Source organism: Falco peregrinus, unplaced genomic scaffold (assembly GCF_023634155.1).
Source record: "Falco peregrinus isolate bFalPer1 unplaced genomic scaffold, bFalPer1.pri scaffold_58, whole genome shotgun sequence".
NCBI lineage: Eukaryota > Metazoa > Chordata > Aves > Falconiformes > Falconidae > Falco > Falco peregrinus.
In genome coordinates, this window is record NW_026599622.1 from 891,297 (window position 1) to 918,098 (window position 26,802).

At 47.1% G+C, this 26,802-nt stretch overlaps 2 protein-coding genes across 2 annotated transcripts in view; one reads left to right on the forward strand and one right to left on the reverse strand.

Moving 5' to 3' along the window:
* Positions 1–21,407, forward strand: part of LOC129783607 (39S ribosomal protein L27, mitochondrial-like) — a 39,224-nt gene extending 17,817 nt beyond the window's left edge. The window contains exons 2-6 of the mRNA XM_055793541.1: positions 14,415–14,534; positions 15,286–15,408; positions 16,129–16,196; positions 16,657–17,951; positions 18,996–21,407. Coding sequence (XP_055649516.1) covers positions 14,415–14,534; positions 15,286–15,408; positions 16,129–16,196; positions 16,657–16,863 — 518 coding nt within the window. The 3' untranslated portion in view covers positions 16,864–17,951; positions 18,996–21,407. The remainder of the gene's footprint in view (positions 1–14,414; positions 14,535–15,285; positions 15,409–16,128; positions 16,197–16,656; positions 17,952–18,995) is intronic.
* LOC129783612 (crossover junction endonuclease EME1-like) lies at positions 21,213–23,253 on the reverse strand. Its single transcript, XM_055793545.1, has 3 exons — positions 22,621–23,253; positions 22,062–22,251; positions 21,213–21,702 (listed from the first exon to the last, which is right to left on the reverse strand). The coding sequence occupies exons 1-3, from the start codon at positions 22,692–22,694 to the stop codon at positions 21,532–21,534; spliced, it is 435 nt and encodes a 144-aa protein (XP_055649520.1). The 5' UTR covers positions 22,695–23,253; the 3' UTR covers positions 21,213–21,531.
* Between the last annotated feature and the right edge of the window lie 3,549 nt (positions 23,254–26,802).

The following is a 26,802-nucleotide window of genomic DNA, read 5'->3' on the forward strand; positions in this document are numbered from 1 at the left end:
CCCACTGCAGCTCAAGCCCCCTGATGGCTGTTGCAGATAGGGAGTCAGGTGGGGAATGACACTGCAAGGGACTTGCACATCCTCTCCCGTACTGTTCCCTTGCAGACACTGTCTGCGACAGGGCTCATTGATCCACTACTTCAGCCAAGGCAGAAAAACAAAGAAGAAATTCCCTTAGCAGCACTGGGTTTCCCTCTCTGGTACACTCTGGGCTGTGCTTGCCACCTATGCTCCCTCCTGGCTGAAGCTGGTCTTCAGGCCTCTCTTCCAGCTATGAAGCAGCTTCAGCTCATGGTACAAAAGAATCTTGCAATGGGTATGTAGATGCCAACACTGTTTCTGAAGCATCAGAGCAGATCTCTGCACCATCAGTCTGAGACATGGGAATCTCAACAACAGATCGCCAGTGTTTCAAAATTGAGGCAGCTGTGCCAACAGGAGATCCTCTCTTACAGCTGCATTCCAAGCAAAGAGCTGTCTTTAGGCAGTGAAGCTGGAAAACAGCTCTATCAGATCTCCAAATCTCATTTCTTCCGTATTTTTTAGCTCCCCTTCTCTACTGAGGCTGCACCACAAGGAATTCTTCCCATGGAGAGGTGCAGTGGAGAGCCCAAACATGGTTTATGAGCTACAAACTCCCCAAGAAGAAATACCATTCAAAAAATAGCCATCATTCCAACACAGTTCCTGGCCACTGCAGACCACACAAGGAAGGGAGGGAACATGTTTTTCCATCTTCAAAAATTGAGTATGACCCCAGATCTATTGGTTTTGTGAGTTTGCTCCTTTCTAGCTAGCCTTTAGCCTTGGGTGGTACAAACTTTTTTTCATCTATAGAAAAAAAACATGCTATTTATCTGATGTGGAAGATAGTTCCCTGAACAGCGAGGTCTTGAGATATTATTTCTACAAAATGTTAACAGCCTGTGCTCAGCCACCACCCCCTGCCAGCAAGCATGGAGATCTTCCTCAAGCTGTTCTGTTCCACGAGCTCTCTGTGCTCCAGCTGAGGTCCCACCTCCTGGAGTAACCACTCGCTTACTGCCATGTTCAGTTTGGGATCTCTTACAACACACAGCTCTTACAGAGCTGCCATGTGGTGGTGCATCTTGCCCCCTTCTCTGGGCCACTCCATGACCTCAGGAATTCCTGTTAGGTCTTGGCATTTGAGTAATGAGTTGGGCAGTTAAGCACCCCTTGATCGTACCAACAGCTCTAGCATGACTAAAGTGGGGAGCGGCACTGCCTGAACCGGAGTTCCTGTTTCCTGGCAGAAATGGAAAACAATAGTCAGTCATCCTCTGACAGCCTGGGGACGCTCCTGGCCCAAACCATAGCCCAAGTGGAACAGCATCATTTTCATTGAAAAGCGACCAACTCCGATAACGCCAGGATGGAACTTTACGGCTAACTAAAGCCAGTCACCTCTGATCCTATGAAGAGCTGTCCAAGTGAGACCCTTTGAATCTGCTGGACCCCAGCAGGCTGCAGCCAGCATCTCCCCCTAAGTGGGATGTTGCTCAGAGCTCACAAAGTCCCAAGTCTGCTAAACAAGGGTGACCATCGCCAAAAGCTGATACCCCAGCTTCTTGAAGCTCATCCCTGTGCTCATTGGGAAATGCAAAGGCACTGGATGTGACTACTTCACTGAAGCTGAGGGGAGCTTTTAAGAGGTATACCCTCATACATGGATCTCTGTACCCCTAACCCTTTGGTTTTGTGCGCATGTGCAAATTGATTTAGATACCTCATCACCAAAATACAGTATAAATGTTATAATTTCAGATCTGTAAATAAACCTGTTATAATTGAAGTAACTCCTATTGAATCATTTTGCCAATGTTAAATTAATTGATGATGAAGTGCTGTTACAATTTTGTGATCAACCATGAACTGTGAATAAACCTTCACTCTCTGTACCTTAGATACAACCTGTTGTCCAAGCCCAAGGCTAGGATTGGATGTAGCTGCTCCTAAACACTATCAAAGAGTTTAGAAAGCAAGGGAGTCACTAGGTTCAGAGTGGACCAACAGAATTATTTCCCTTACCCCTTATATTCCTTTAGACATAAACCATTGTCCAAGTCAGACTAGGATTGGATCTAGCCACACCTAAACTCCAAAGAGCTTAGAAAGCAAGGGGGTCCATTCTGAACCTTAGGACTCAACAGAAGGGTCTATTTTTTTGTCCTACTCTTTCTATCTTTTCCATTAGCCATAAATCATTGACCAAGTCTGAGACTAAGATTGGATCTAGCCATGCCTAAACACTATCAAAGAGTTTAGAAAGCAAGGGGGTCCCTCTCTAAACCTCAGGACTCAATGGTAGGGTCTCCCTTACCCCTTGCATCTTTGATCCCTGCAGAAATCATTTTGGCTTAATTCTAAATTGATTTTTAATGTGATTTTTCTTTGTGTGTTCTATCCATATCATAACTAATAGAGTGAACTTTGCCATCGAACTTTGTGAAGTTGCACTCCCACAAACTCTTATTAAAACTATTCCACTCATACCTTTGATAGCTATTCTTTAAGCAACTTCACCTGAACCACTCACTCGCACATGCCACCAGCATGTCATTCCCCAACCCTAAACAGCACAGTTGCTTATTCAGACACTGCTGACGGACACAGACCACCCTCAGCTCTTGGACCAGGTATACACCAGAGAACATCCAAAGTGAGGTGGGTTCCCAGCTAGCACATGTCATGCGAACCAAATGCAACGCTGCCCAAAGAGACCTCAGGAAGCTTCCACAATGTCAACTTCCACATGGTGAGGGGAATCCATTGCCTCTTTAATCATCAACTTGTCAGCAAAATTATTTGAAATATCATCTAAATAGAAGTTTGTAAGATTTAAGGATTCTGCTTCTCCCATCATGTTTCAAGACAATGGGATAAGGATGCTTCACGTCATCAGATGTGTCATGTCGCGTTTAGTAATATTTGTTCATGCTTCTTACATAGAAGGTCAATATTTACGTTCAAAAACGTTCTTGTACAGATGACAGGAAAGCTACTTTTTTTTTTTTTTTATTGTTGCTACAAATCTAAAGAAATCGTTTACAAGGGAGCAAGCAATGAGAGGAGCACATTTCCTGGTCAGTAGCAGCTGGCTTATGCCAACTATTGAGATTTTTGACTCACAGAGGCAGTAAAAATCCCTACGGAACACTTTCTTCTACATCCTTCTGCTTTGATTAAGTGCAGGGGAAGGGATAAAAAAAAAAAAAAAAAGGCGTTTAGACCTTTTGTTTTTAGCCCAGGCTCCCAAGAGCTGGTGTATACATGAGCCACTCAACACACACCTGCCACAATGGGAAATCACCTCCGAGTCCAACTTTCTCATGGTAAAAGGAAACAAACATCAGAAGAGCTTGATTTTGTATACAACATTGATAAAGCCATTCTCCCTGCAATTAAAACTAAAGGTATTCAATTCAGTAAAATGACACTGCATTCCCCATGACTTGTTTGATTGCATTTTGAGTCTGGTTGAAGAGTCACATTCAGGAGCTGCATAAGGATGCATTTCATTTGGAAAGATAACCAAATTCAGACAATGGGACTGTTGAGTTTTTCTAATCATTCAGAGGAAATATTTAAACAAGATTTTTATTGACATAATCTGTCTGAGCACTAGACATTTGAGAGCACAAACTACTTCAGGCTGAGCTGCAGTGTAAAACCTGCAGGATGACGTCTATCTTGCAGTAAGATGATCTTTGTCCTACTCGAGGCTAAACACCAAGTAAATCACCCCATCCTTCCTTCAGGGGCTACCTACAGGCAAAAAAAGGCTGTAGCTAGTGCACCCCAAAGTACTAGTCCTACAGTTTGCATTCTGCCAGCAAGGGACCCTACGCTTGCTGTGGGATGTCTTTCTGGTATCCAAATAGGAGAGAAGATCCAGGCTGATGCTGGGCAGTGGGGCTCCCATGGGACCCCTTTGACCAGCAGTAACCTACTCTGCTCAGGGTGCCGCTGTCCAAAGCCCATTGGCATGAGGCAAAAAGGATCATGTAGCAGAAGACGTAGAGCTGCACCCCAGAGGAGCCACTGCCTGACTCGGAGGCCAAGATGCCCAAGAGGTCTGAGCTTTAGCTCTTCACAAGTCTATGCCCTGATGGTTTAGTGGCTTATGATAGACCACTTGTGCAAAATCAACAGCCATATAACTCAGTATGTGCGGATTTTTTGGTTTGCAACCAAAGGCTTCCTCATTAGAGCATAGCTTGTCTTGCCTGCCCAGCACAAAAGATGACTTTGACATATTTATCCAAACAAATTCTAGTTATTCTCAACAGATCTTTTCTTGTTCTCAACTGATCTTTTCATACCAAAGTCCAGTTCTTGCCAAGGACACAGATTTTTTTTCTGACTCCATTTGCCTTAACTGGGGCTCTCTGACAACTCCCACTAGTTCCTCTGACACTGAACGTTTCCCTCCATAGCATGTTTTTCTTCTGTAAGGCATAGTCAGATGCTGGCACACTACAGGCCAGTCTCTCAGGACACTCACTTATTGACACATCACATGTTAGCAAGCATGACAGCAGCAAGGAAATATTTTTTAGCTGAAGTCTTGCCAGTTGTGCAACACAGGAGAGATCTGTCTCACATGATGGCTGCCTCTGGTCTACTATTTCAGTGTCTCACATTTATTTTCCATGGAAAGCCAGAAGCAAAGTATTCACCCACCCTCTTCTGCAGCTCCAGAAGGAGAAACTGGGGTAAAAGCTGCAGGGCTGGAGCTGCTCTCAGGGGTCTCCCACAGTTCAACCCCATAGATAAGGGGAGGAACGAAGGGAAGAGGTTGATTGTGCAAAATTAATTGCCCAGGACAGCTGAAGGAGAAGCGACATGCTGCTCAAAGCAGAGGCGAGTTTCAGGTTTCTAATACATGTTTAGGGTATTCCCCTTACCACAACTCCATCTCCAGCCTTTTCAATTACCTCAACTTCCATTTCCTTCCTCTATTTCTCTGGCTCCTCGGTAGATAAGATCTGTACAACTGACATTTTTCTCAGTCCAGAATAATCAAAATGACCCATCCCAGCGCAGAAAAGTTACGTCCTCCAGAACTTTCTACCTCAAGTTACCACACAATTTTTGTGTATTATTTTAAAGTTTGTTACGTTTGTGACCATCGTACCAAATATTTTGGAAGAAGGAGCGGAGAGCATGATCCTTTGTTCTAAGAGAAAAGCTCATTAACAACCCTAATGGCACATGCATCAAAGCTTTTTAAATCTGACAAGTCATCATCTAAAAAGCAATCCCCAGTCTGGGCATCTCTCCACCAAACCTCCAGCAGCAATTACAGAACCACATGGCATGAACCACCGCGTGAGAGCGGCGGAGATAGGGCTGCTCCAAGAAGCCCTGGAGAGCGCGCTACACCAGCAGATCTCAGCACATCAGGCAGACAAGAGACATCACGGTGCTTTGGAAAACATGGAAATAGGGAAAACCTGCCTCTGCCTCATTGATGTGCTACAGAGGATCACAGGATTGCATCACATCTGTCACCAATTCCCCTCTGGGAAAACGGATCAATGGCTGAGAACCCTCCCCCCGCACTCAGTGGGATGCTGCTGGGAGCTACAGGTAGCCCTGCTGCACAGATGGTGGGGATTTCCACCCTGCTCCAGTGTTTGTAGAGGAATGAAGGCAGAGGGTTGATTAGCATCGATAATACACAGCTGTGGCCTTGCCGCGAAGGCAGTGGGTTGACTGACATGGACAATGTGCAGTTGTAGCTCGTTCCTGTTAAGTAGTTAAATAGCACTGAGGAGGAGTAGTGTGGCCTGACCTCTGGAGGAATGAGAAACAGCACAGACAGTAGAATCTGACCAATGGTAAAAAGCCTTGTTGCAGCTTACTAGTTGGTGCTGCAACAGTATTTTAGGTTACAAATCCCTCCCTGCTCCAGCTGAGCCAAAAGACCCCTGCAAATGACACAGGCCAGTGAGGCATAGGCTCCACCACCCTGGGGGACCTGGCATCACCAGCCTAGTGGTTCTCCTTCAGCAGGATCCACTGTTGCAGGGTCATTTAAGCCTGTTGTGATTCATACTGGCCTTCCCACATCTTTGTCTTTTAAGAACTGCTTCAAAGCCAAGACAAGTCACCCCGTGCCCAAGGAGGTGGCAGGAGGGCAAAGTTGCTGGTCCCACTCCTGGGAGTGAAGGACACGTTTCCCCCTCCCAGCCTCACTGCCCTTGTCTGTGTAGGGTAGCTCTGGAGAGCCACCAGAAATGGAGGAGTAACAGGTCTGCAAAGGCCAGACATCAGGGCAAAATTCTGCTTTTCCCTCACCCAAAGAACACCAGGACAGGGAGCACCCCCCAGGTCCCCTCACACCACCACAGTGACCCCAAGGTGTTTGTAAACTCAGAACCAGCCCAGCTGCAGGTCCTTACTCAGATAACACAGCCAGGAGGCTCAGGGGAGGAACTTCCTAATAAAGGAGCCATTAAACTTCCTGATATTTCCCATTTTACTGGGGAATTCTTCCTTCTGGGTCCGTTCCTGCAGATGTGGTTCTGGGCAGGGGAATACACCGAGGATGGCGTGCCCCAGGGCTGTAACATGGGGACACTACAAACATAGACACATTAAATACCAACCAGTCTCTGGATGCTCTGGTTCAGGCCTGTTTGATCTCCAGAACAAAGGAGCCTGTAATGCTTCTGCCTCTGTGCTCAGAGAGGAGCCCGACAGTCACGTGCATATGTGTGACACCAAACTGACCCCAGATCGATTGATATTTCCACAGACATAACCCTGACAAGTTGCTTGATTGCATCAAAGCAACTCCTTACACAGGGCTTGTCGGGGTGCATCCGTGCCAGTGCCTTGTGCACAGCTTCCCGCTGACACCACGGAGGGCAGGGACCAGCAGCAAAACATGGCAGTAACATGGCCAGCAGGTAGGAAAGCCAGAGTGGGACACACCATGCCAAGGTCCTCCAGCACCGGGGATGTCCATCAGTTCCAGATCCAACCAACGTTCTGGTCAATCCCCAACACATACTCTGAACAGATGCAGAGGAACTGGCATTGTGGTGCCCACATAGGTTCCTCTCAGGCAGGTGGAGAAAGCCACCCAACCAAACACATACCAGCACCAAGGCAAACCTGGAAGAGACCAGGTACATTTCTTAAGAGCTCTCTCTTCTGAACTTCCTGGCTTACATTATTATGCAAAGCTCTGCCCTCATGGTTTGTTTTGCTTCAATTTGCCCAGAGGATGAAGAATTTGGAAAGAGATGCCTCAGATGAGATCATTCTACCCCCTCCCTGTCTTCTTGCATGACAATAGAATTCATTAATAAAAGTCACAAGGTTAAAAATTGTTCCAAGAAGCCCAGGGAAAGGGAAACCGCTTTTTCCTTGCCCAGCTGATTCCCCATCTTTGTGATCCCACACTGCACAAGGTCCACAAGAGACCTACGTAGAAAGCAAAGCTCAGATCCTTTAAAACAAGCTGCCTAAGAAGCTGGTGAGCCTACACAAAGTCAAAGTAATGCTTTTTGGAAGTGCCGAGTTCATTCCCATTGATCACAAGCAGGTTAGTGAGGCAGCCGCAGCACTCACATAGGAAGTTAACAGCCGAGCCCCACTGTCAGCCTCTTCTTTGGAAAAAATCTTATTACAGGCAGGAAGCAAGAACAGGAAGCAGGAAGCAGGAAGCAAGAGAAAGACAGTGAGATTTAACAAGTTTGGATACTTACTGGTAATGACACCTACTGCATTGTCAACTGCTGCTCCATTGTGCACGGCCAGCTCGGGTTGTAACAGCCGATTTACCCACGGGGGAGGTTGGGCACTGTAACCCTGCATCAAGACATTGGAAGCACATGCAATAATTCAGGGACCAGAAAAACCATGGCACATATTTTACAACCTTGACCCAGAGATGGGGGAGCACTTACAGGAGGAAATATTGGTGCTGTTACTACTAGCAATAGCAGCTTTGATAAAGCCACAAAAAGCAATTCCCGTTTGAGTTGAAAAATAATGAATTAAATCATTTACAGGATGTCTGCAGAATAGAGAGAAAGCAAGTACCTGTTTAAAACCCTGTCAACTGTAACTGCTCTTTCAGCCCGGCTGCAAGAGTTCAGATAACTCAGCACTTAATTTTTGGAACATCTGTCCAACCCAGAGTGAGATGAGTCACTGCACACACCACCAGGTGCCACTTCCCGAAAAAGCACTTGTGGATGTTCCTGAACAAGGCTCTGCTGAGGCCCCAAACCTTCGTCTTCACTGTGCTTGTAGTCATGTGAACTGAAGCAGTGAAGATTTCTTCTTACTAACCATCTCCCAGGGCAGAACAGTGACAAAAGATGAGTGTGCTGGGGTGGATGTGAAAATCAGCAGATTCTCCTTTCCACACTGCTTGTCCCCCACTAGCCCGAGAGCTCACCTTTAAATGAAACTTTAATACAGCCAAATGTAAATGCATTCAACAACTGAAACCAGTGAAACAACTAAACCACCTGTAAGACCAACAAGGCTTTGTACTGAAGCAACCCCTGGAGCCTGCAGCAGCCTTCAGTCAGGTGCACATTATTTAATTGGTTTGAGGGGATTTTCTGGACTGCTAATCACCATGAGGTAGCTAAAAACCTGTGCAGCATGTTGAGTGCTACAGCACATTAGAGATGTTGAACCCCTGAGAGCTCCTTGAATAACAATGGTTGTTCCCCTTGTTTTGAGTGTGCAGCACCCAGAGAGGGGGTATCTACAGGTGGGTGAGCCAGAGCGCTCGTAGGGTGAGTGCCCACCAAAAGTGTGCTGAGGAGTTAAAGTGAAATATTCGTAGACGTTATGGAAAACATCCACAGTTCATGAAAACAGAGATTTTAAAAAGCCACGAATTTTGGAAGGGACAGAAGTTCTTATTCTTACAAACAGAGGCTGTCTTACTAAAAAGGAAAAAAAAAAAAAGGAAAAACAGAGACAAATTTGAAGTTATTAACTACCTGCTAAATAGTTTGTGGTTTCCAAGAGTCTCATGATTTCATGAATCTTTTCATATTTGTCGGGAACCAGCTACAATATTTTATAAAGCCCAGCCATGCTTTCACCCCTGTGCATATCGTGGGGTGAGACAACTTCATTTAAAAAACCAAAACGTCAGCAACTCATTCTGACATTCTTTTTGATAAGTTTTCCAACCGAGCAATTTTTGCTCAAGAAGCACACCAAGCAGATGACAGCGCATGCAGAGATGCCAATTGACACATGTCTTTAAATGAAGTGCCTTCATATTCCTGCCACCTTCCAGGAGTCTGGCATTACATTTACCTGGTTTGATTTCCACCCCCTCACCCCCCACTCCCAAAGCCTTTTCCGAGTGATTCACTCTCAGATGCTCTCCTCAGGAAGTCTCAGTCACAGCAAGTCCCACGTGGCTGCAGAGGAAGGATTATCTCATTTCATCTTGCTACTAGGGCCACCTTAGTGGGATCCTGGTCACAGCCAGGGACCCAGTATCATCCTGTAACACATTTATCGCCAAGCCATAAACCATCACAAGCAGTACACATATGACTCAAGGCAAGGCAAAATTCCCATTTAATTCCAAAGCAGATGCTCAGTCCAGAGACTACATCCATTTCAGTCCCCACTGGGCATATCAAAGTCTTAGCTATGCAATGCATTGTGGCATCCCCCCAAAACTGTGCTGCTTTAGAGACAGCAAGGCGTCACAGAGCTGTTGTGTACCTGCTGGATCAGTGTTAACGGGTAGGATTGTGGTGACCAGGAGAAGAGGGGTTAAGAGTTGTAATCTTTGCTGGATGCTACAGAACTTCTCTCCCCTGGAAAGGCATCATCAAAACAGCTTCATCTGCTTAAAGACTTTCCTGCAACATGATCCTAAACACACAAATACTTCATCTCGTGGCTTTCTGCTGCAAAACCCAATTTCCACAAATTTCCAGCTAACCGGACTGCAAACAAGCTATTCAAAAATTCCAGCTACAGCACTTTTTTTGTGTTTAACTTTCATTTTTATCCCAGTGTCAATACAGCAAAACCTCAGCAGCACAGATTCATCAGGCTTCTCGCAGTACCTCTGATGTTTGTTTAAAGCACCTCATCTAGCAGATGTATCTAGCATCAGTACCAGGAACTAACAGCAGTCACAGAGCACACAGCTCTGCTCCTGCTCCACTTTGATCATTCTACAGTGAGTATGAGAAGGCCAAGGGGAGAACCAGATCATTTTATCACTCCACTGGCTACAGCAGAGGTTCACGGTAATGCAGTCACTCCTTTGGCAGCTCAAGAGTCAGGAGGAATATTTCCACAGGAAACAGCAATTTAAAACAGTAGCATACTTCCAAAATCAGCAGGCTTCAGGGGGGGAGCTTCTACCACTGCCGAGCACCATCACCACCCTGCTTCTGCAAGGGCTCTGCTCTTCAGCGAGGGCAATGGGGACATCTGGTCGCAGGCCTCACCTCCACCTCCAACACCCACCTTCTTGCAAAGGACAGGCCAAAGCAACCTTCCAGCTCAGGTGCAGTTTGCCTTGTGCCTCTTGTTCCCCTTGTCCCTACCCAGTGACCTGTGGAGAGGACAGAGCAAGCAGGTGAGAGAGACTGCAACTCTGGCCATAGGGAAGACCCCATAACCCCTTCCAAACACCATTGTTCCAAAAGCAGAAAGACTTGCTGGTACGACAGCTTTGAGCTGTTATCTTCAAACCAGCAGGCTTTTGGCTCAGTAGAGCTTCACTCACCATGGTTCAGGAGGAACAGACCCATAAACCCACACTCGATGAGGAGCACACCAACATGTGTGAAACTGCAGCCCATAACAGCTTGAGTCTCAGTCCACATCACCCCAGTGTTCAGATACCCTGGGTCTCCCTCCAGCTCCACAGCTCACTCCCAATCCAAGATTTCTTCCCAATGCACAAGCCCACCGCAGGCAGCAAGTCAACGACAGAGCCAAAAACCCTGCCAAAGCGCATCAAGCCCCAAGTGCTTCGGTCACCAGCTGTGGTGGTGAAGCTTCTTCCACTGACCAACAGCGTTGCCTGCACATTTAAATGCCATAGAAAACGGTCAAATGAAAAATGTTCTGGCATCCTCCAAATCTATTCTGTTCAAAAGAAACAAAACTCTACTTGCTTTCCAGGGAAAACAGGACCTGAAATCAGAAGCAGCCGTTAGAGGAAATATGAGTCACATTGTTATAACCAGCTTCAGTTTTATCTGCACTTCCCCAGCCTGAGCAGTCACACTTTGAAGTGGAGAACTCCCTTTTTGGTGGTTAGATTATCACTGAGGAGAAAACTTTGTGCATTTGTTTTGTTGCCTTGTACTTTCTACAGGTGTATCACACTAGCTTTAAAGGTAAACACTTCCCAAGACAGGCTGAATGGGATTCTGTCTTTGCTGCCTTAAAACTTGAGCTGTTTTCCTCACTTCCCCTGCTTCCCTCAAAGACTGACGTTTTGGCAGTCACAGGTAGAAAATCCACTGTCTGAGAGCATGGACGTAACATAAAACTAATGCTTGTCTCAGTAAAACAGCTGCCTGTCTCAGCCAGGGATGATGCCACTCATTTCTGCGGTAGCACTGCTGGCAGTTGGGACCGCAGAGCCTTTCCAGCAAAGCTCCCTGTGAGCATCTCCAGCTTGTGGTGGAGCTGGGCTTGACTGCAAGGATCCTGGCTGGAGGCTTCAGAGAGGTGTCTTGACCTTGGCAGCATTTATTGCAGCCCCTGCTCCCTTTCATCAGCAAAACACAGGATAACGTGTGTGTTGACATATAGAACTCCCAACTACCATAAGGATAGCTCACACTAGTTATTAGATGAGGTCATTGGAGGTAAGGATTCTGCAGCCCCTGAGCAAACTCCTGCTTGGGCTAAGCCCAGCACTGACCCGCAGAGGCTGCCTGCGAGCCAAGACACAACGCTGGCACACACCTACAAGGATCTGGCAGAGGCCAGGCCATCCTGTGGAGCCTTTAGGAAAAAGCCCACGGGGGGGTGAAACAGTGGCCGCCCCCACCAAGCAAACTGGTTCAGAGGACTGCTACAGCACAAACCCCATGCTGCACAGCGGCTTCTGTAAATACATCAACCTCAGTCCCCAGAACAGCTCAGGCTTGATCCCTACAGCCTCCTCTGAGCTGCTGCTCTGCTAGGCGAAAGTCCCCAGGGACCTTTAAACTGTCACCTACTCACTCGTTTATGAACACAGTCTTTCAGTTTAAGCAGCTTTTTCCTTACTGCACCTTCACCCCCGCCCCAAGACATGCACCAACAGCTCCCAGCCCCTGCTCTGCAAGGCAGAAGCAGCTCAGCAAAGGTCCCCTGATCCCCCTGGGGGGCTGGCCACAGCTCACCCTTCCCGCCTGCTCACATGCCAGACTTGTGCTCTAAATAAGTCAGCTCTTGCTCCCAAAAACATTTAAGATCCAGCTGCAGCCAAATCCCTAGCATAATATTCAAAATCTTTATCTTCTAAAAAAAAAAACCCAAAAAACCAAAACCCAAAACACCAAAAACACCCTCCCTTCAAGAGCTTGCCCCAGAAGAGGCAGAACAGGGAATACCTCCAGGTCCTCCACCCTGAGAAGGTTTCAGTATGAGGCAGTTCAGGGTTCAGAGATTTCTATTTCCCATCATGATTCTGCAGTCAGGAGTGACAAGGGCTGGCTTTGCAGTAATCCCCCTCTCGTGTCTGTGCATCTAAATGAACTATGAAATTGGAGAGCAGGGAGTCCAAGCATCCTCACCTGTGCCTGGCTCCTGAGGCAGCCCTGCATCCATCTCAGCAGCAGGAACAGCTGCCCTGCATGATGCTGAACCTCTTGCCAGCTACTGCTCACTCTGCCAGCCCAAGTGTCATGACAAACCCAGTGGATGGGAAAAGAAAAAATGAAATCAAGGCAAAATGCACCCTCCTCTTCCTCTTCCCTGACCATCACTATTAGAGCAACAAACTCAAACCCCAACAGCTGGTACGTCTGTAAGGAACACGTAAGGAGAGGTGGAGCGGTGCCCTTGCAATCTCATGTGGCCTTTCTGGAGAGGACAAAGATGTACCATATGAGATGTGCTGCGATGTGCTTGTGGTCAGGACTGGTGCGAATTAATATGGATCTGGTTTTGAAAGATCTTCAAGAGACATCATGGAATTTGATTTCTGAACTGCTTGCTGCAAGGCAAAGATGATGCACATCACTTAGTGGCATACAGTGGACTGTCCTCCGATACTGCCATCTGCACTGACACCCAAGAAAATCCTTTGAGAAGGAATCTTTGAGAAGATCCCAGAGCTGCTACCGAGGAAGCTGGCAGCAATTAGCCTGGCCTGCATGATCACAGCCCCTCAAATCTCCTTCCTCAGCCCCTGCGTAAGCACTGCCACACGTTCAGAAGGAAAATACAGACTGCTTCAACCTCAGAGTGTGAGCACAGGCTCGGCGCTGGCTGCCAGGAGCAGGGGGTTGGGAAGATTTCACTGCCCCAAGCAGCTGCAGTTTTCAGAACATCAACACAAAGCAGACAGGCGGTACATTTGGGTGATCTGAGCAACCCCAGGAGCTTAAAACCTTTGCCAGGCAACTATTCTTCATAAATTGCACTCTGAGCAACAGCAGAGTCCAACAGACATTAACGCCCTAAAACTAGAAATACAGGGGAAAATTTTGTTAATTTCATTTTCTTCCTTCTTTCTTTGCTGGTAGGAGATTGCACACTTTTGTAATCTCCCCACATCCCCTTGGATGCGAGTCAGTGCAAAGGTGTCGTTCCTGCAGCAGCCAGCCAAAACCTCTCTGGACGACGTCTCATCTCTGCTTCAAAGAGGAAAGGAGCTGGGTAGAGCCCACCCAGCTGCCATCAAAAAGCCATCCCGACAGATACACAGAGCAGGCTGGAGCCTCTGACCTGGGCAGGAGCACCTGGATTCAGGGAGCTGTTACCAGGAGCGAGGCCCTTGCAGCTTTCTGTGTGATGCCTTGGGGAACTGGATGCCTGTAAGAGTCGGTCTAAAGAGAACAATATTGTCTCAACATTGCCAACACAGACCTGGAGGTGGAATGTGGTCCTCATGGACACCAAGACACAAAGACCCTGGGAAGGAGAACTGCACAGTACGAGGAGTACTGTGCCGCTCCCTGCCACCTGGGATTGAAGGGAACAACTACAATAAGGCCACATAACTCGGAAGATGGATCACAACCGTGGTCATAACAACGAACCAGAAAACAATACAAAAACACACCTCCTGTCTGAAGCTACCCGCCTCTAAGGAAAACCGCGCCTCAGGCACTCTTCTCTGGACATGCATGATAACCTGGCTGGAGAAGGCGAAGGCTGGTAACAATCCGTGGACCAGAGGAGGAGCAGGGCCTGTTGCTTGGCATAAAAAGATGCCTTCTTAGCAACTGAACTTTGGAGATCTTCCCCACCAAGGATCACGACGATCAGAAGGACCGGTGGGACACTGCCTGGACCTGGGACCATAGGGACGCCTTGGACCCGTGGTGGTAGCTCTACTCCTCTTTCCTTTCCTTTTTACTTTACCTTTTATTCACTTTGTCTTTCTACCTATCGCACGCCGCTTTACGGGAAAACAATAAAATTGTGCTGTTTAATTGAAGCATAACCCCTTGGCGTGGTCGCCTTGATTTTTGCGCTTCGAGATGATAGTTAACAAACCATCATGAGTCCACTGCGTGGACTGTGACAGCTCCCCAGAGTCCCTTACCACTACTCCCAGGGCTCTGTAATCCTTGACACTCCTCACACCGCTCCTGGCTGTATCACTAGTGCCCACTTGAATACGTGCTTATATATTGTCTTGAATTGGAGTCTTCTCATTTGTAAGATTTCAAAATATTACTAAGTAAATGCCATTCAGTCGAAGGGGAAACTGAAACAGAGATCACAACTTGTCTTTTTTCAAAGCAATATAAGGCCAGTCCACAGCAACCAGTAACATCTGTACCTCGTTTGACAAGGCCTTGCTGAAACATGAATTTGTGCATATCCTTTAACATCGTTGCCGAGTGTTTTATTCCTCCCTGGGCAGTAACTGTACTTGAGATGTGGCCTCTTTGCTGGGGACTTAGGCCATGGTAGTCTAATTATGGTTTATCTTAGAAGTACTTCTCCTCCCCCCGGTCCCTGGGCTTTCTTTTGCCTTTAGTTTTAAAGCCTGTCTTAACTGTTAGCCTTTAAACCTGAAAAAAGAATAGTTTTTTTCAGCTGATGTTGTTTTTCTTCCTCCAAACCTAGTTTTAACTACTCCCCAGACAAGCCTGGTTGCCGTCAGGTGTGCTTCTAAGAAAACTGGAGGCAGCTACAAAAATGTAGGTGGCCGCAGCCCTGGCAAGCGCTATGGATTTAAAAAAGTAGATGGTAGGTCTGAGCGTCTGCTGAGTCTTATTTGCACTTCATTGGGTTCTTCGCAGCTTCTCCCCTGGTGCTGGTGTCAGTTGTTATTTCAGGAGGAGGTGGCCAGGGCAGCTTCCAAGAGAAAGGAAAGGGAAGCTTCAGTGAAACCTGGTGATGAAGGGTAGCCACCGGCAGGAGGGCAGGGTGAGCAGCCTCCCTCCCAGATGGGCCTGCGAGCGGCCAGCTGAACTTGCCTGCAGAAAACCTCCTTTGGTTCTGACTTTGCCTCTCTGGAGCGCCTGGGAGGAGGGCACACTGTGGGACACCTACTTTCCCCCCACACTGCGGTGAAAAGCTGGGCATTTTAGATGTTTACAAAGGGGAGAATTATGAGGCTGAGCAGAAGCCAAAGTACAGATTCTTGCAGCCAAGTGCTTAATAATTATTAGCTTTGCTGATGAAAACATCAATGGGAAAGGTAATAAAACAAATGCCTTCAGCAACCAGAAAATGCCTTGTCCCCTAGAAGTAATCTTTTCAAAGCCTAGGATTGCTTTTTGCCATGGTCTATCAATTGCCTTTCATTTCCCCCTAAGAGCATTTTTGTTTATATGCTTTTAGCAATTGAAGTAATTATTTCTTAGAAAATTCCCACAGAAAGCTGGGCTTTGGAACCGTTTGTGTTCTGCCAGGGCTTCAGGGAGCTCCATTGCTCTGCAGTCTGACTCTGTCACTCTGTTGCAGGTGAATTTGTGCATGCGGGCAACATTCTGGCTACGCAGCGGTTGATGCGCTGGCATCCAGGGGCTCATGTAAGTGGTTTTGTATCTCTTCATTTGTTCTCAGAAACAGCAGCCCACAACAGAGTGCTGTCTTCAGTGCCTCCTCTCTTTCAAGCTTGTTCTTAATGCTCTTCCTTATATTCTATATCAACCTGAAGCTGGGTTTCATTGCCTGGTATTTCTTAGTCACAGAGCCCGCTCACACCTGTGCCCATGTGACTCAGGAAAGGTCTGAAAGTTCTGGAAATCCCAGAACGCTTCTGTAACCTAACTGTGTGCTTGTGCTTCAGGGTGGAATCGGTATCTCCTCCCTTGTAATGAGCACTTTTGCATATGGATTGCTGGAAGCAAATAGCGTGGTTTTATTTTGAAATACAAAGCAACAGATGCTGTCGAAGGCAGGATATCCAGCAAGGCAGACCAATGATCAGATCTTCTTTAGAGGTGGACCTCCAGCCTTCCCTTTCTAACAGTCCTCATCCTCTTCCAGGTGGGGATGGGCCGTAACAAGACTCTGTATGCCCTGGAGGATGGGATTGTGAGATACACCAAAGAGGTCTACGTACCTCTGCCCCGCAGCAGTGAGAGCAGGGAAGCGATCTGTTGTCTACCCAAAGGAGCGGTTCTTTATAAAGCCTTTATCAATGTTATCCCTGTCACAGAAGTAGGAAGCTTTAAACTCGTCACCATGCTCTGAGCTTCCTGCCTCACGTAGGGAGGGATGGGAAGGAGCGACTGGGACAGACCACCACAGCTGGACTGGCATGAGAGGACAATAATATTCTAGCTCCGAAGATACCAGTGTAGGACTTCCTTTTCTTGCTCCTAAAGCATGTGTGGTCAGTGTTCAGGCACTGGGATCACTCTGGCTGAGCAGACCTTCACCTTGGCTTTGTCCCCTTTGTCAAAGCAAGCAGCTGGTCTGTCTCCTTTGGTCACAGCACGTTTGCCAGAGAAGAGCGAACAGGCACCCCTGGTTGCTCCGCTCAGAGCTAGAGAGCTGGCGTTGGCTCCATGCTTGTCCTTGTGCTGCAGGAGGGACGGCACCGCTGCCTGGGGTCTGACTTGCCTGTGTCTCGGCTGAGTGTGAATCTGGGTGAAGGTCTGACATTTGGCCGTTCCCTGCAGACCAGAACGATGCCACAGGCACTTCTGTCCCTGACACCATGGGTGGAAGCAGCGTGCTGAGGCCGAGGCCTCACACGGCTGTGTTTCACTGAGTTTGGTAGCTGAGAGGGGCCTGGAATGGGTCTGACACGCCACATCTGTCCAGGGTCTCTGAGCTCATTACTGTTCCTGAGAAAGCTGGAGGGTGTCTCAAAGCATGCTCATAGGGAGGCGGCGTCTATTGAGGAGAGAGGAAGAACATCACAGTGGATCAGCAATAACCAGGAGATTATCCCACCTCTTCTTACAGAGCGGGTGACAAGGCTCACAACTGCCACCAGCCTGAACCGAAATTCCTGCAGCCCTCAGAGCAGCAGGCTGCTGGCTAGATGAGGTGAGTGCTTACACTGCTTTTGCAACACAGCAGGGCAAAAAGCCACTGGAGAGGCACATTCCCTCCGCTGCCCCCTCACACTCTCTGTGCTGGGTTCCTGCTCTTCCCTGTTCCCCTTCAAGGACTTGCTGCTAGTCACAAGGCCAGAAAAGCCCTGATTTCTGTTACGAGAGGACTGCTGCTTGCCTGCCTTTGACCAAGGATCGATTACTGGGGTGTATACAAGCACCTACAAACCTGGCTTTCTACCCAGGTTTTGACAGAGTCTCACTGCACAGCAGCAGGTGAGCCTCTGGGCTGTTGCTAGCCCAGCTCTGCCAAAATAAACTAACTTTCTCCCCGGTAATGAGTGACAGGAGTGGCACAGGGATATTGTGGAAGAGCCCCTGCTGTAGTTCATCCACTGCTCATCTTTGGGGCCTTACTCTCCTGTGCCCTCAGTGCTCTGGTTTCAGGGCAGGTATCGTTAGTTACAGCTCCAAACACCGAGCAGCAAGTGCTGACTATGCCAGATGTTATGGTACAACTTCAAGAGCTCCAGATCCAGGTAAATCAGTGCACCTTTAGTGCTGTGCTCAGGGTTTCAAATGTCTCTGTTTTGCTTTAGTCAGTAAGGGCTCTTTGTTCGACAGGAGGCTCTTGGGACGCTGCCGCAGGACTGGCTTGGCAGATGCACTCGCTTGTCTCTGTTCTATTGCAGGAGTGCAAATCCGAAATGTCATAACAGGCAAAGCCTCCTGCTTATAACTAAGCCATAAACACTTACTGAGGAGCATCCTGGAGGTGTCATGCAGGGAGAAGGGACCAAAAAACTATGGAAGCCATACAGATCTAAGAAGAACATTCCCAGCTTGGGCTTGCACCGCGCGGATGATCCAAAGGGCCTGCCCTTTCAGCAGCAGCTCTGCCCTGCCTCGCGGCCTTAGACTTCTAATAAGCGCTGCTGGTGTGCCCTTTTCCCCTTAATTTGTGTTCCTGGTGAACTGCTGAGCTACAAGAAAGTTCAGCTGTTCCTAAGGAGAACGTACCTCCACTCATTTCTTTTTAAGTGTACTGACCTATATGTGCAAAACCAGGTCTTGTGTTCCACAAAGGTGCTTTACACCTTCTTCTGTGCTGACCGTGAAACTAAATTTGAAACTTTTCATCCTAAACAGATGCTGCACATCTACTTACTGAACAGTTAAGTGATGAAAATTCATGACAAAAGACAGCTGCAGCACAGGCTGAAGTATCTCACCCGAACAGCTTGTTTCTGAATGTAGACTATTAAAAAGATACTTGATTTATTCCTCACGTTCTCTGTCCTGTAAACGCTTTCATTACAGATCCCGCCTCCAGTTCTCGTCCTGCTCAGCCACCCCGGCACAAGCACTCCTGGTCGCGGTCGGCGCTGAGAGTCCTGCTTTTCGTGCTGTTCTGCATCCTCTGTACTTTGGCCGCCTGCAAGCTGACAGAGCTGCAACGTCAACCCCTGTGCATCAGCATGAACACTCGCTACGAGGATGTGGTAGCCGCTCTTCAAAACCATAAAACCCTGCAAAATATGCTACAACAGAACTCACAGCAGTGATTGTCCTGGACAGGCACTTACTTCATCAGCATCTCCTTCCACCATCTGCACAGGCAGAATTCCTATGGAATTGCGTTCTGATGAAACTGCTTTTAATCAGTCAGCATTGGTTTGTTGCTCCACTCCACCCAGAGCAGAGGTATTGTTCAGATCATCTTTGCCATGCATGTTTCGCAGTTGGCCTGTAACTCCCATGATTTGCCCACGTTAACCGAAACTTGTTAACACTTCTTACTTCCATGGGATGTTTACCTAGATGGTGAGACACAGAAAGCTACCGATCTGTATGAGTGGAAAAAACCAGGCCTTGCGTTATCTGGGTGCCTATAGCTCTATCCTGGAGGTAGGAGGGTTTTAATACATATCCATTCCTTGCTCTCATTTCTCTTTGTGCTAAAATTGGTGATACAGCTGTACGGGAGTAATATATTAAGGCCTACTCCAGGACCAATTACAAGTGTGCAGGGTGGCTGCACATCCATATGTTGCAGTGCAGAAGCTGATGCACTGTTGAAAGGAGCTGAATTTTCAATACAACAGTTTTCACAGCAGTTTGTCTGAACTGGATGTTTATGTTGCTAACGCATTTTCACTCGGGTATTTCAGAAACTGTCAAAAATTATTTCAGAGTACGTGAAGTGGAGTTAGAAATCATTATTTTAACCAGCTAGTGCTGACAAAGCAGCTGCAGCCGCGGCAGGCAGCACTGGGTGGCACTGTGGCAGCAGCACAGGAGCAGACAGGCCAGGGCTTTGCTGGGGGAAGCTGTTGGGAAGGCTGGGGGGTTTGGTGGTTTGCACCTAAAGAAAACTCACCTGCACAAATGAATTTATAGTTCAGAGAAATCCCGAGGTCTGTCATATCCGTAAGAGCTTTGTGAGCACTAAAATGCAGCGTACGCATAATGTGAAGCGGAGGTTTCAGAGAATATCCGTGCGACAGACTCCACTGAGACATCCTTCATTAGTTACCAGAATTGCTGCCTCCCATCTGATACCTGGGATTGTTGCTGCTAAGAGCAGTGCCACAAGGAAACAGCCTGTAGCATTTCATCCCAAGGTCATCAAGGCAGTAAGCTGTCACCTTTTTGTAACCTAATGGTAAAACTGTGATTCCCCGAGTATCACAGAAAAAAGCGACAGCATGAATCAGAGGAGGGAAGGGCTGCCTGCCTCTGGCTTAGCAGCTTGTGTTGTTTTCTGAGCTTCCTTGAAACAGCTTTAGGCTTTGCTTTTGGTATTTAACTCGTCACATTCTTTAAAAGTTCCTTGCTTAACTCTCCAGAAATGCTCAGAAAAATGGCAAACAACATTCAAAGCAATATTTCCTCTCTGCAGACATTCCTGCCAGCATCTGTTGCTTTGCCGTCTTAAGCTTGCAAATGCCAGGCTAATAAGATTTACCAGTTCAGGTCAGAAGCGTGCTACTGGCCAGGCAAGGGCTCCCGCCAAATACCTGCTTTTTTCTTCAGAGGCATCGTGGTTCCAAGGGGTAACTTCCACACACTGGAAGCTTAATTCACTCTGGGCACTCATCTCTGTAAGTGCTGCTGCTGCAGACCTCAACTGCCCTTGTGTGCCTGTCCACAAGTGCTAATGGCTTTGTGGACAGGCAAGCACGTTCCCCAGTCTAAGTAAAAGAAAGCTTTTTCTGCCAACTGTTTAGACCTCATAATTCCAGCACATACAACCAGATTTCAAGACCCTCAATAGATTAAGCCATCTGGAGACTGAATCAAGGCAGTCTAAACTTATATCTGAAAATTGGTCTTACTCATTCCCATCTGCCACAGTGGAAAACTGAGAGTCTTATTTTGTGAGGTAAAGTTCTTCCACCTCACTCGAGCAGGTGCTGGGGGGCGCAGCACCATGTTGCTTGAGCATTAGAATTTCTCACACTGGAGGGAGAAGGTAACTACTTGCAGTTTAGGCTAGCAGTAGAAAGTATTCAACACATGGCATACCTGTCTATATTCAAGACAACATGTTACAAAGCAAAGTTAATTATTCAAAATTGTTTATGAAATAGAAGGAATTATCAATGCTATAAACAGTGTCCAATTCATGTTCTGATGATGTTCACCACCTTTCTTCTGCAGACTCCAGCCGTTCAACAATTTCATCCAACCTTCTTCTGCTACAATAAAGTCTTGAACTTGGACCTTGAACTTAACGTGGACCTTGAACTTTAAACTTGAACTTGGCACAATAACTTAATTATCTAAGCGTTTCTTCCCAGAACAAAACTGAATACCTAAACCAGTCAAACTGTAACAGCCTCATTCCCTGGGGCTATGGATTGTAATTCAAATAGAGAGAAGGGTTGTAGGAAGTGGTCTGCTGATAGATTTGTCGGGAGAGGTATGGTCTAACTGCCTGGAAGGTCCTGCCAGCACCACTGCACGAAGGGATGTTCACCAGCAGGTTTTCCCGCTCCGTCTCCGAGGTTAATCTGCTGTAGGCCTAAAATCAACAAAAAGGAACAACAGTGTCATCCATTTGGATACATTGCTCAAAAAAAAAAAATCAAAGCTAGGCACCTGTGACTGCTCTACCCTTTCACAACATAATTTTTCACCTGGTCCCTCCCTCACCAGGTCTCTTTTGTGAGCTGACAGGCTGATGTGAAACTAGTAGTGCTCCCTCAGGAGCCTGCTCTGTACAGCCAAAAGCAACGGGTGCCAAGGCATCCGTTCCTTTGCTGCCTTACTAAACATCTCCCACAGAATCATCATGTCAAATACCAGTTACATTATTTCTTCCACGCCTTACATTTGTTGGCTGTCTGCGCACAGTACTCTGTATTCCTGAGGCAATCTCACCTGGTACAGAAGCTGTGGAGAAGGGAAGGCAGCTGCAATAGCCTCAGCCATCGCAAAGTTGACCTGCCTAATTTGTTCTAACTGCCTCTTCCAAACTTGCAAGAGACCATTTACAACATGATCCACCTTCGGCCCTCCACAGCACCCCGGACCCGAGTAGAAAGGGAAGTCCGTCTCCTCTTTTGCTCGCCTAGGGAGAACAGAGAATGGGAAAGCAAGTAAGACAATGAGGCTATGAAGAAAACCCTATCCCTGCATCTGTCATTGCATTGGCATCAAATGATGAAAGTCTGACCCTATTTTCTTTACATGCATTACCAGTTTCCTTGCTTGAGACCCAGATTTCCTCCTGAAAAGGGAAACAATCCTGTACTTGGGAGCCATCCTGACACAAGCCAACATGCACACAAAGTGGTACGTTGACATGAGAGAATTCCCTTTCTGTCAACCAGTTAAAAATTGTTGTCCTGAAGTACAGCCACGTAGCTGCTCTTCCCTCCAGTAACTGTGAAAGTGCAGCCTCTACGAAGACATGGCCAAACCTCATCTGACTGCTCACCTGAATGGTGCTTCAGCTACAGCTTTTGTGAACATGGTGACAAATTCTCCAAGCTCCTCCCAGCTCTCAAACATCTGGATTTGGACTTGTTTGGACACTTGCAGATCCACTAAAGCCTGTAAACCACGAAAGGAACAATTAATCTTGTCACACCAAACAGCACTCTTGTCTGAAACAAAAAAGGGTCACAGCTTCTTGTTACAGGATAAGACCAGCCACTCTCTCCCCATTTTGGGAACAGTTAATTTAAGGGACTGAAGTATTTAGGGGGTGGTGTGCCTCCTGCTGGTTAATACTGGTTTAGTGACATTCCAGCTGCCACAGCTCTTCAGTGGCAAGCTCTCATTTCGTGTAGCCCATTTCTTGGAACAGTGTTCAAAGAAGAGATGATGGCTGCATGCCTGTTTTACAGGTACTTACTTCTTCCACATCCTTTCTGGTTATTCCCGGATTTCTCAGGCTTCCCTGTTCCTCTTCTTGGTTTACACTTGCTGCCGCCTGTGGTGGTTTCTTTTTTGACTGAATTCTGAGAAACCCAAGAAGAGTAAAGTAAGACTGGGAACTCATTCACAGGTATTCCCCAGTGGTCACTGGGGTGACAGGCTGGAGGGGCCTTTACTTGTGTTTCTGTATAATAGGGGAATAGTTCTGTGTGGGATCACCCCTTGGTCTCCAGTCTTTGCTACAAGGAATTAATGTAAACAAATATCCTCGTGGCTTTTTTTTTTTTTTTCCGTGGGGCATCAAATCCTTGAAGATTTTTCCACTGATTTCCAATGTGACTTAAGTCAAGTTACGAGCTCTCTGTCCCAGTTTGCTCTAGACAGCTGGTTTTGCCCATGTCTGATGCTTTGAGGTTCGTTTTTTCTCTAGCAGACTTCTTTCATGCAGCACAAACTGTAACCCAGGAATCAAGCTGTTGAAGGTTTGTTTTGACAAAAGGGAATTGGACTATAATTTTGTACAATTTGTGTATATGAAACTGTAGTTATCGTTCATCTTTTCCTACTTCCCTGTATTTTTTCAAGTCTCAGAGCCTTTTTTTTACTTACCCATTAAGCTCTTGAAGTTAATGTTTCCTTGTAGAGCAATTATCCTTTTCACAATGGTATTTCTAGCTCTCTGAGTATCTCTGGTAATTTAAGCGCTATTAAATGAATGCAGTGGTTTTATTCAGGTTAAGGCAACATGAATGTGATGATCGCCACTGTTGCATACTAACCTGCTGCTTAGGGGCTCAATAGAGGGAGGCAGAAAAATTGGATTTGCTACTAACTGCATGAAAGGAGGTACTGAAGAGATTTATTTTTTTAAGAAGAGCTAATTATGTCTCAGTCATTTTTAACAGAAGTTCATGAGAGGCTCAGACTTATTGATAAGAAAACCGGTGTTTTCTGTTACTGTCTTTTGTATAAGGAAGGAGTTTGTGGTGTGGATGATATTTATGTTCCAGAGAAAATCAGTGTCTGTAACAACTGATTTTTTTTTTTCTTTCTCCTTGACTTGTCCTGATTGTAACTCAAGAATTTGCAGAAAATGCTTTTATTAGTATGTTCAGAATAGCAATTATATATATATATATATATAATATCATAGAATGGTTTGGGTTGGAAGGGACCCTAAAGATCACCCCGTTCCCCCCCTGCCCTGGGCAAGGACACCTTCCACTAGCCCAGGGTGCTCCAAGCCCCGTCCAGCCTGGCCTTGGGCACTGCCAGGGATGGGGCATCCACAGCTTTTCTGGGCAACCTGTTCCAGTGCCTCACCCCTCTCCTAGTGAAGAATCTCTTTCTAGTATCTAACCTACATCTCCCCTCTTTCAGTTTAAAGCCGTTCCCCCTTGTCCTATCACTACATGCCCTTGTAACAAGTCCCCCGTGAGCTTTCTTGCTGGCCCCTTTAGGCACTGGAAGGCTGTTCTAAGGTCTCCCCAGATCCGTCTCTTCTCCAGGCTGAACAACGCCACCTCTCTTGGCCTGTCTTCCTAGGAGAGGTGTTCCAGCCCTCTGAGCATCTTTGCGGCCTCCTCTGGACTAGCTCCAACAGGTCCATGCCCTCTCTATGTTGGGGACCCCAGAGCTGAATGCAGTACTGCACAGGGGGGGTCTCACAAGAGCAGAGCAGGGAAGGAGGATCACCTGCTTGCCTTACTGGCCATGCTTCTTTTTATGCAGCCCAGGATTTGGTTGGTTTGCTGGGCTACAAACACACATTGCTGGGTCATGCTGAACTTCTCATCAACCAACACCCTCAAATCTTTTTCAAGACTGCTCTCAATCCGTTCTCTGCCCAGCTTGTAAATGTGCTTGGGATTGCCCCAGCCAACATGCAGGACCTTGCACGTGGCCTTGTTGTGCTTCATGAGGTTTGCAGGGGCCCACCTTTTAAGCCTGCCAAGGTCCCTCTGGATGGCAAGCCTTCCTTTGAGCATGTCAGCTGCACCACAGCTTCGTGTCATCGGCAGGTTTGCTAGGGGTGCACTCAATCCCAGTGCCCATGTTGCCGACACAGACGCTAAACAGCACTGGTCCGAACAGCGACCTCCGCTTGGACATTGAGCTGTTGACTGCAACTCTCGGGTACGACTGTCCAGCCTATTCCTTATCCACCAAGTGGACAACCTGTCAAATCTAAGTCTCTCCCGTTAAGAGACAAAGATGTCATGCGGGACCAGTGTCAAAAGCTTTGCACAAATTCATTAGTAGCTCTTACTTTGTCCACCAGTGCTGTAACCCCTGTCACAGAAGGCCACCACATTTGTCGGGCACGATTTGCCCTGAGTGAATCCATGTGTTCTGTCATCAATCATCATCTTATTTTCCATGTGCCTTAGCACAGTTTCCAGGAGGATCTGCTCCATGATCTTGCCAGGCACAGAGGTGAGGCTGACCAGCCTGTAGTTCCTCAGGGCTTCCTTCTTCCCTCTTTAAAAATGAGGGTTCTCTTCCCCTTTTCCTGTGTAGTGGGAACTTCACTGGACTGCCTCCTCAAGCACGATGGACAGTGGCTTAGCCGCTTCATCCGCCATTTCCCTCTGGACCCATGGATGCATCTCATCAGGTCTCATGGACTTGTGCACCTTCAGATTCCGTAGATGGTCTTGAACCTGATCTTTTACAGTGGGTGGTTCTGTATTCTCCCCGTCCCTGCTTTTGCCTTCTGTGACTTGGGCTGTGGGGCTGCAGCATTTGCCTGTGAAGACTGAGGCAAAAAAGTCATCAAGTACCTCGGCCTTCTCCATGTCCTGGGTAACCAGGTTTCCCATTTCCTTCCAGAGAGGGCCTGCATTTTCCCATCTCCCTTTTGTCACTGATGTACCTATATGTTGGGGTCTGCAGCGGGTCTGCAGACAAGTTAGTTGACTTCAAAGACTTAGCCGTGTACCTTTCAAGACAGCCACAAATTGTCAGGTATGTAAACAGGGTGTGAAGAATCGGAACTTAGAACCGCAGCATACGGGCACCTACAGCAACAGCAAATAGCAAGCAAGAAGGACACAAAAACCTATCAGGATCTAACACCTGCACTTGTCTAAGATATATAAATAGTTTGTATAAACAATAAAGGCCATTTTTGTCCGAACCCAGCCACGCAGACATAGTGTTTCTTTTCAATCCACCTCGACTTGCATCACCACATTTGGTGACCCCGATGTGCCTATATGATCCCAGTAGTAGCGCAGCGAGCGGCTGCAAGATCCCAGGAGAAAGTGACACCGGTAAGGTGAGCCACCAGGGACAACATGGGGAGTAAGTTATCTAAAGAAGATACCATGGTGCTATCAATGTGGAAATTAGTATTAGAGAAGCGTGGAATTACTTTAGGTGGGCTTCAGTTAAAAGATATATTATTGTGGGCCAAAACACATGGAGTGGAAATGTCCCCAGCAACTGCTCTTAGTGTGTGGACCTGGGACAATTTAGGATCAACAGTCAGAAGCTCTGGAAAAAGGGGACAAAGAGGCGTCCGGGTTTTTGCCTACACGGGGACTGCTTAGACATGTTGTAGGGGGCTTCAAGAACCCGCAAGATGCAAATGGGGGCTTGCAAAATCAGCAAAATGCAAATGGGGGCTTGAAAAATCAGCAAACTGAGACTGGGGGCTTGCCAAATCTGCAAAATGCAAGTGGAGACTTGCAGAGTCCACAAGACGTGAGTGGGAGCTTAAAGTCAGCAAAATGGG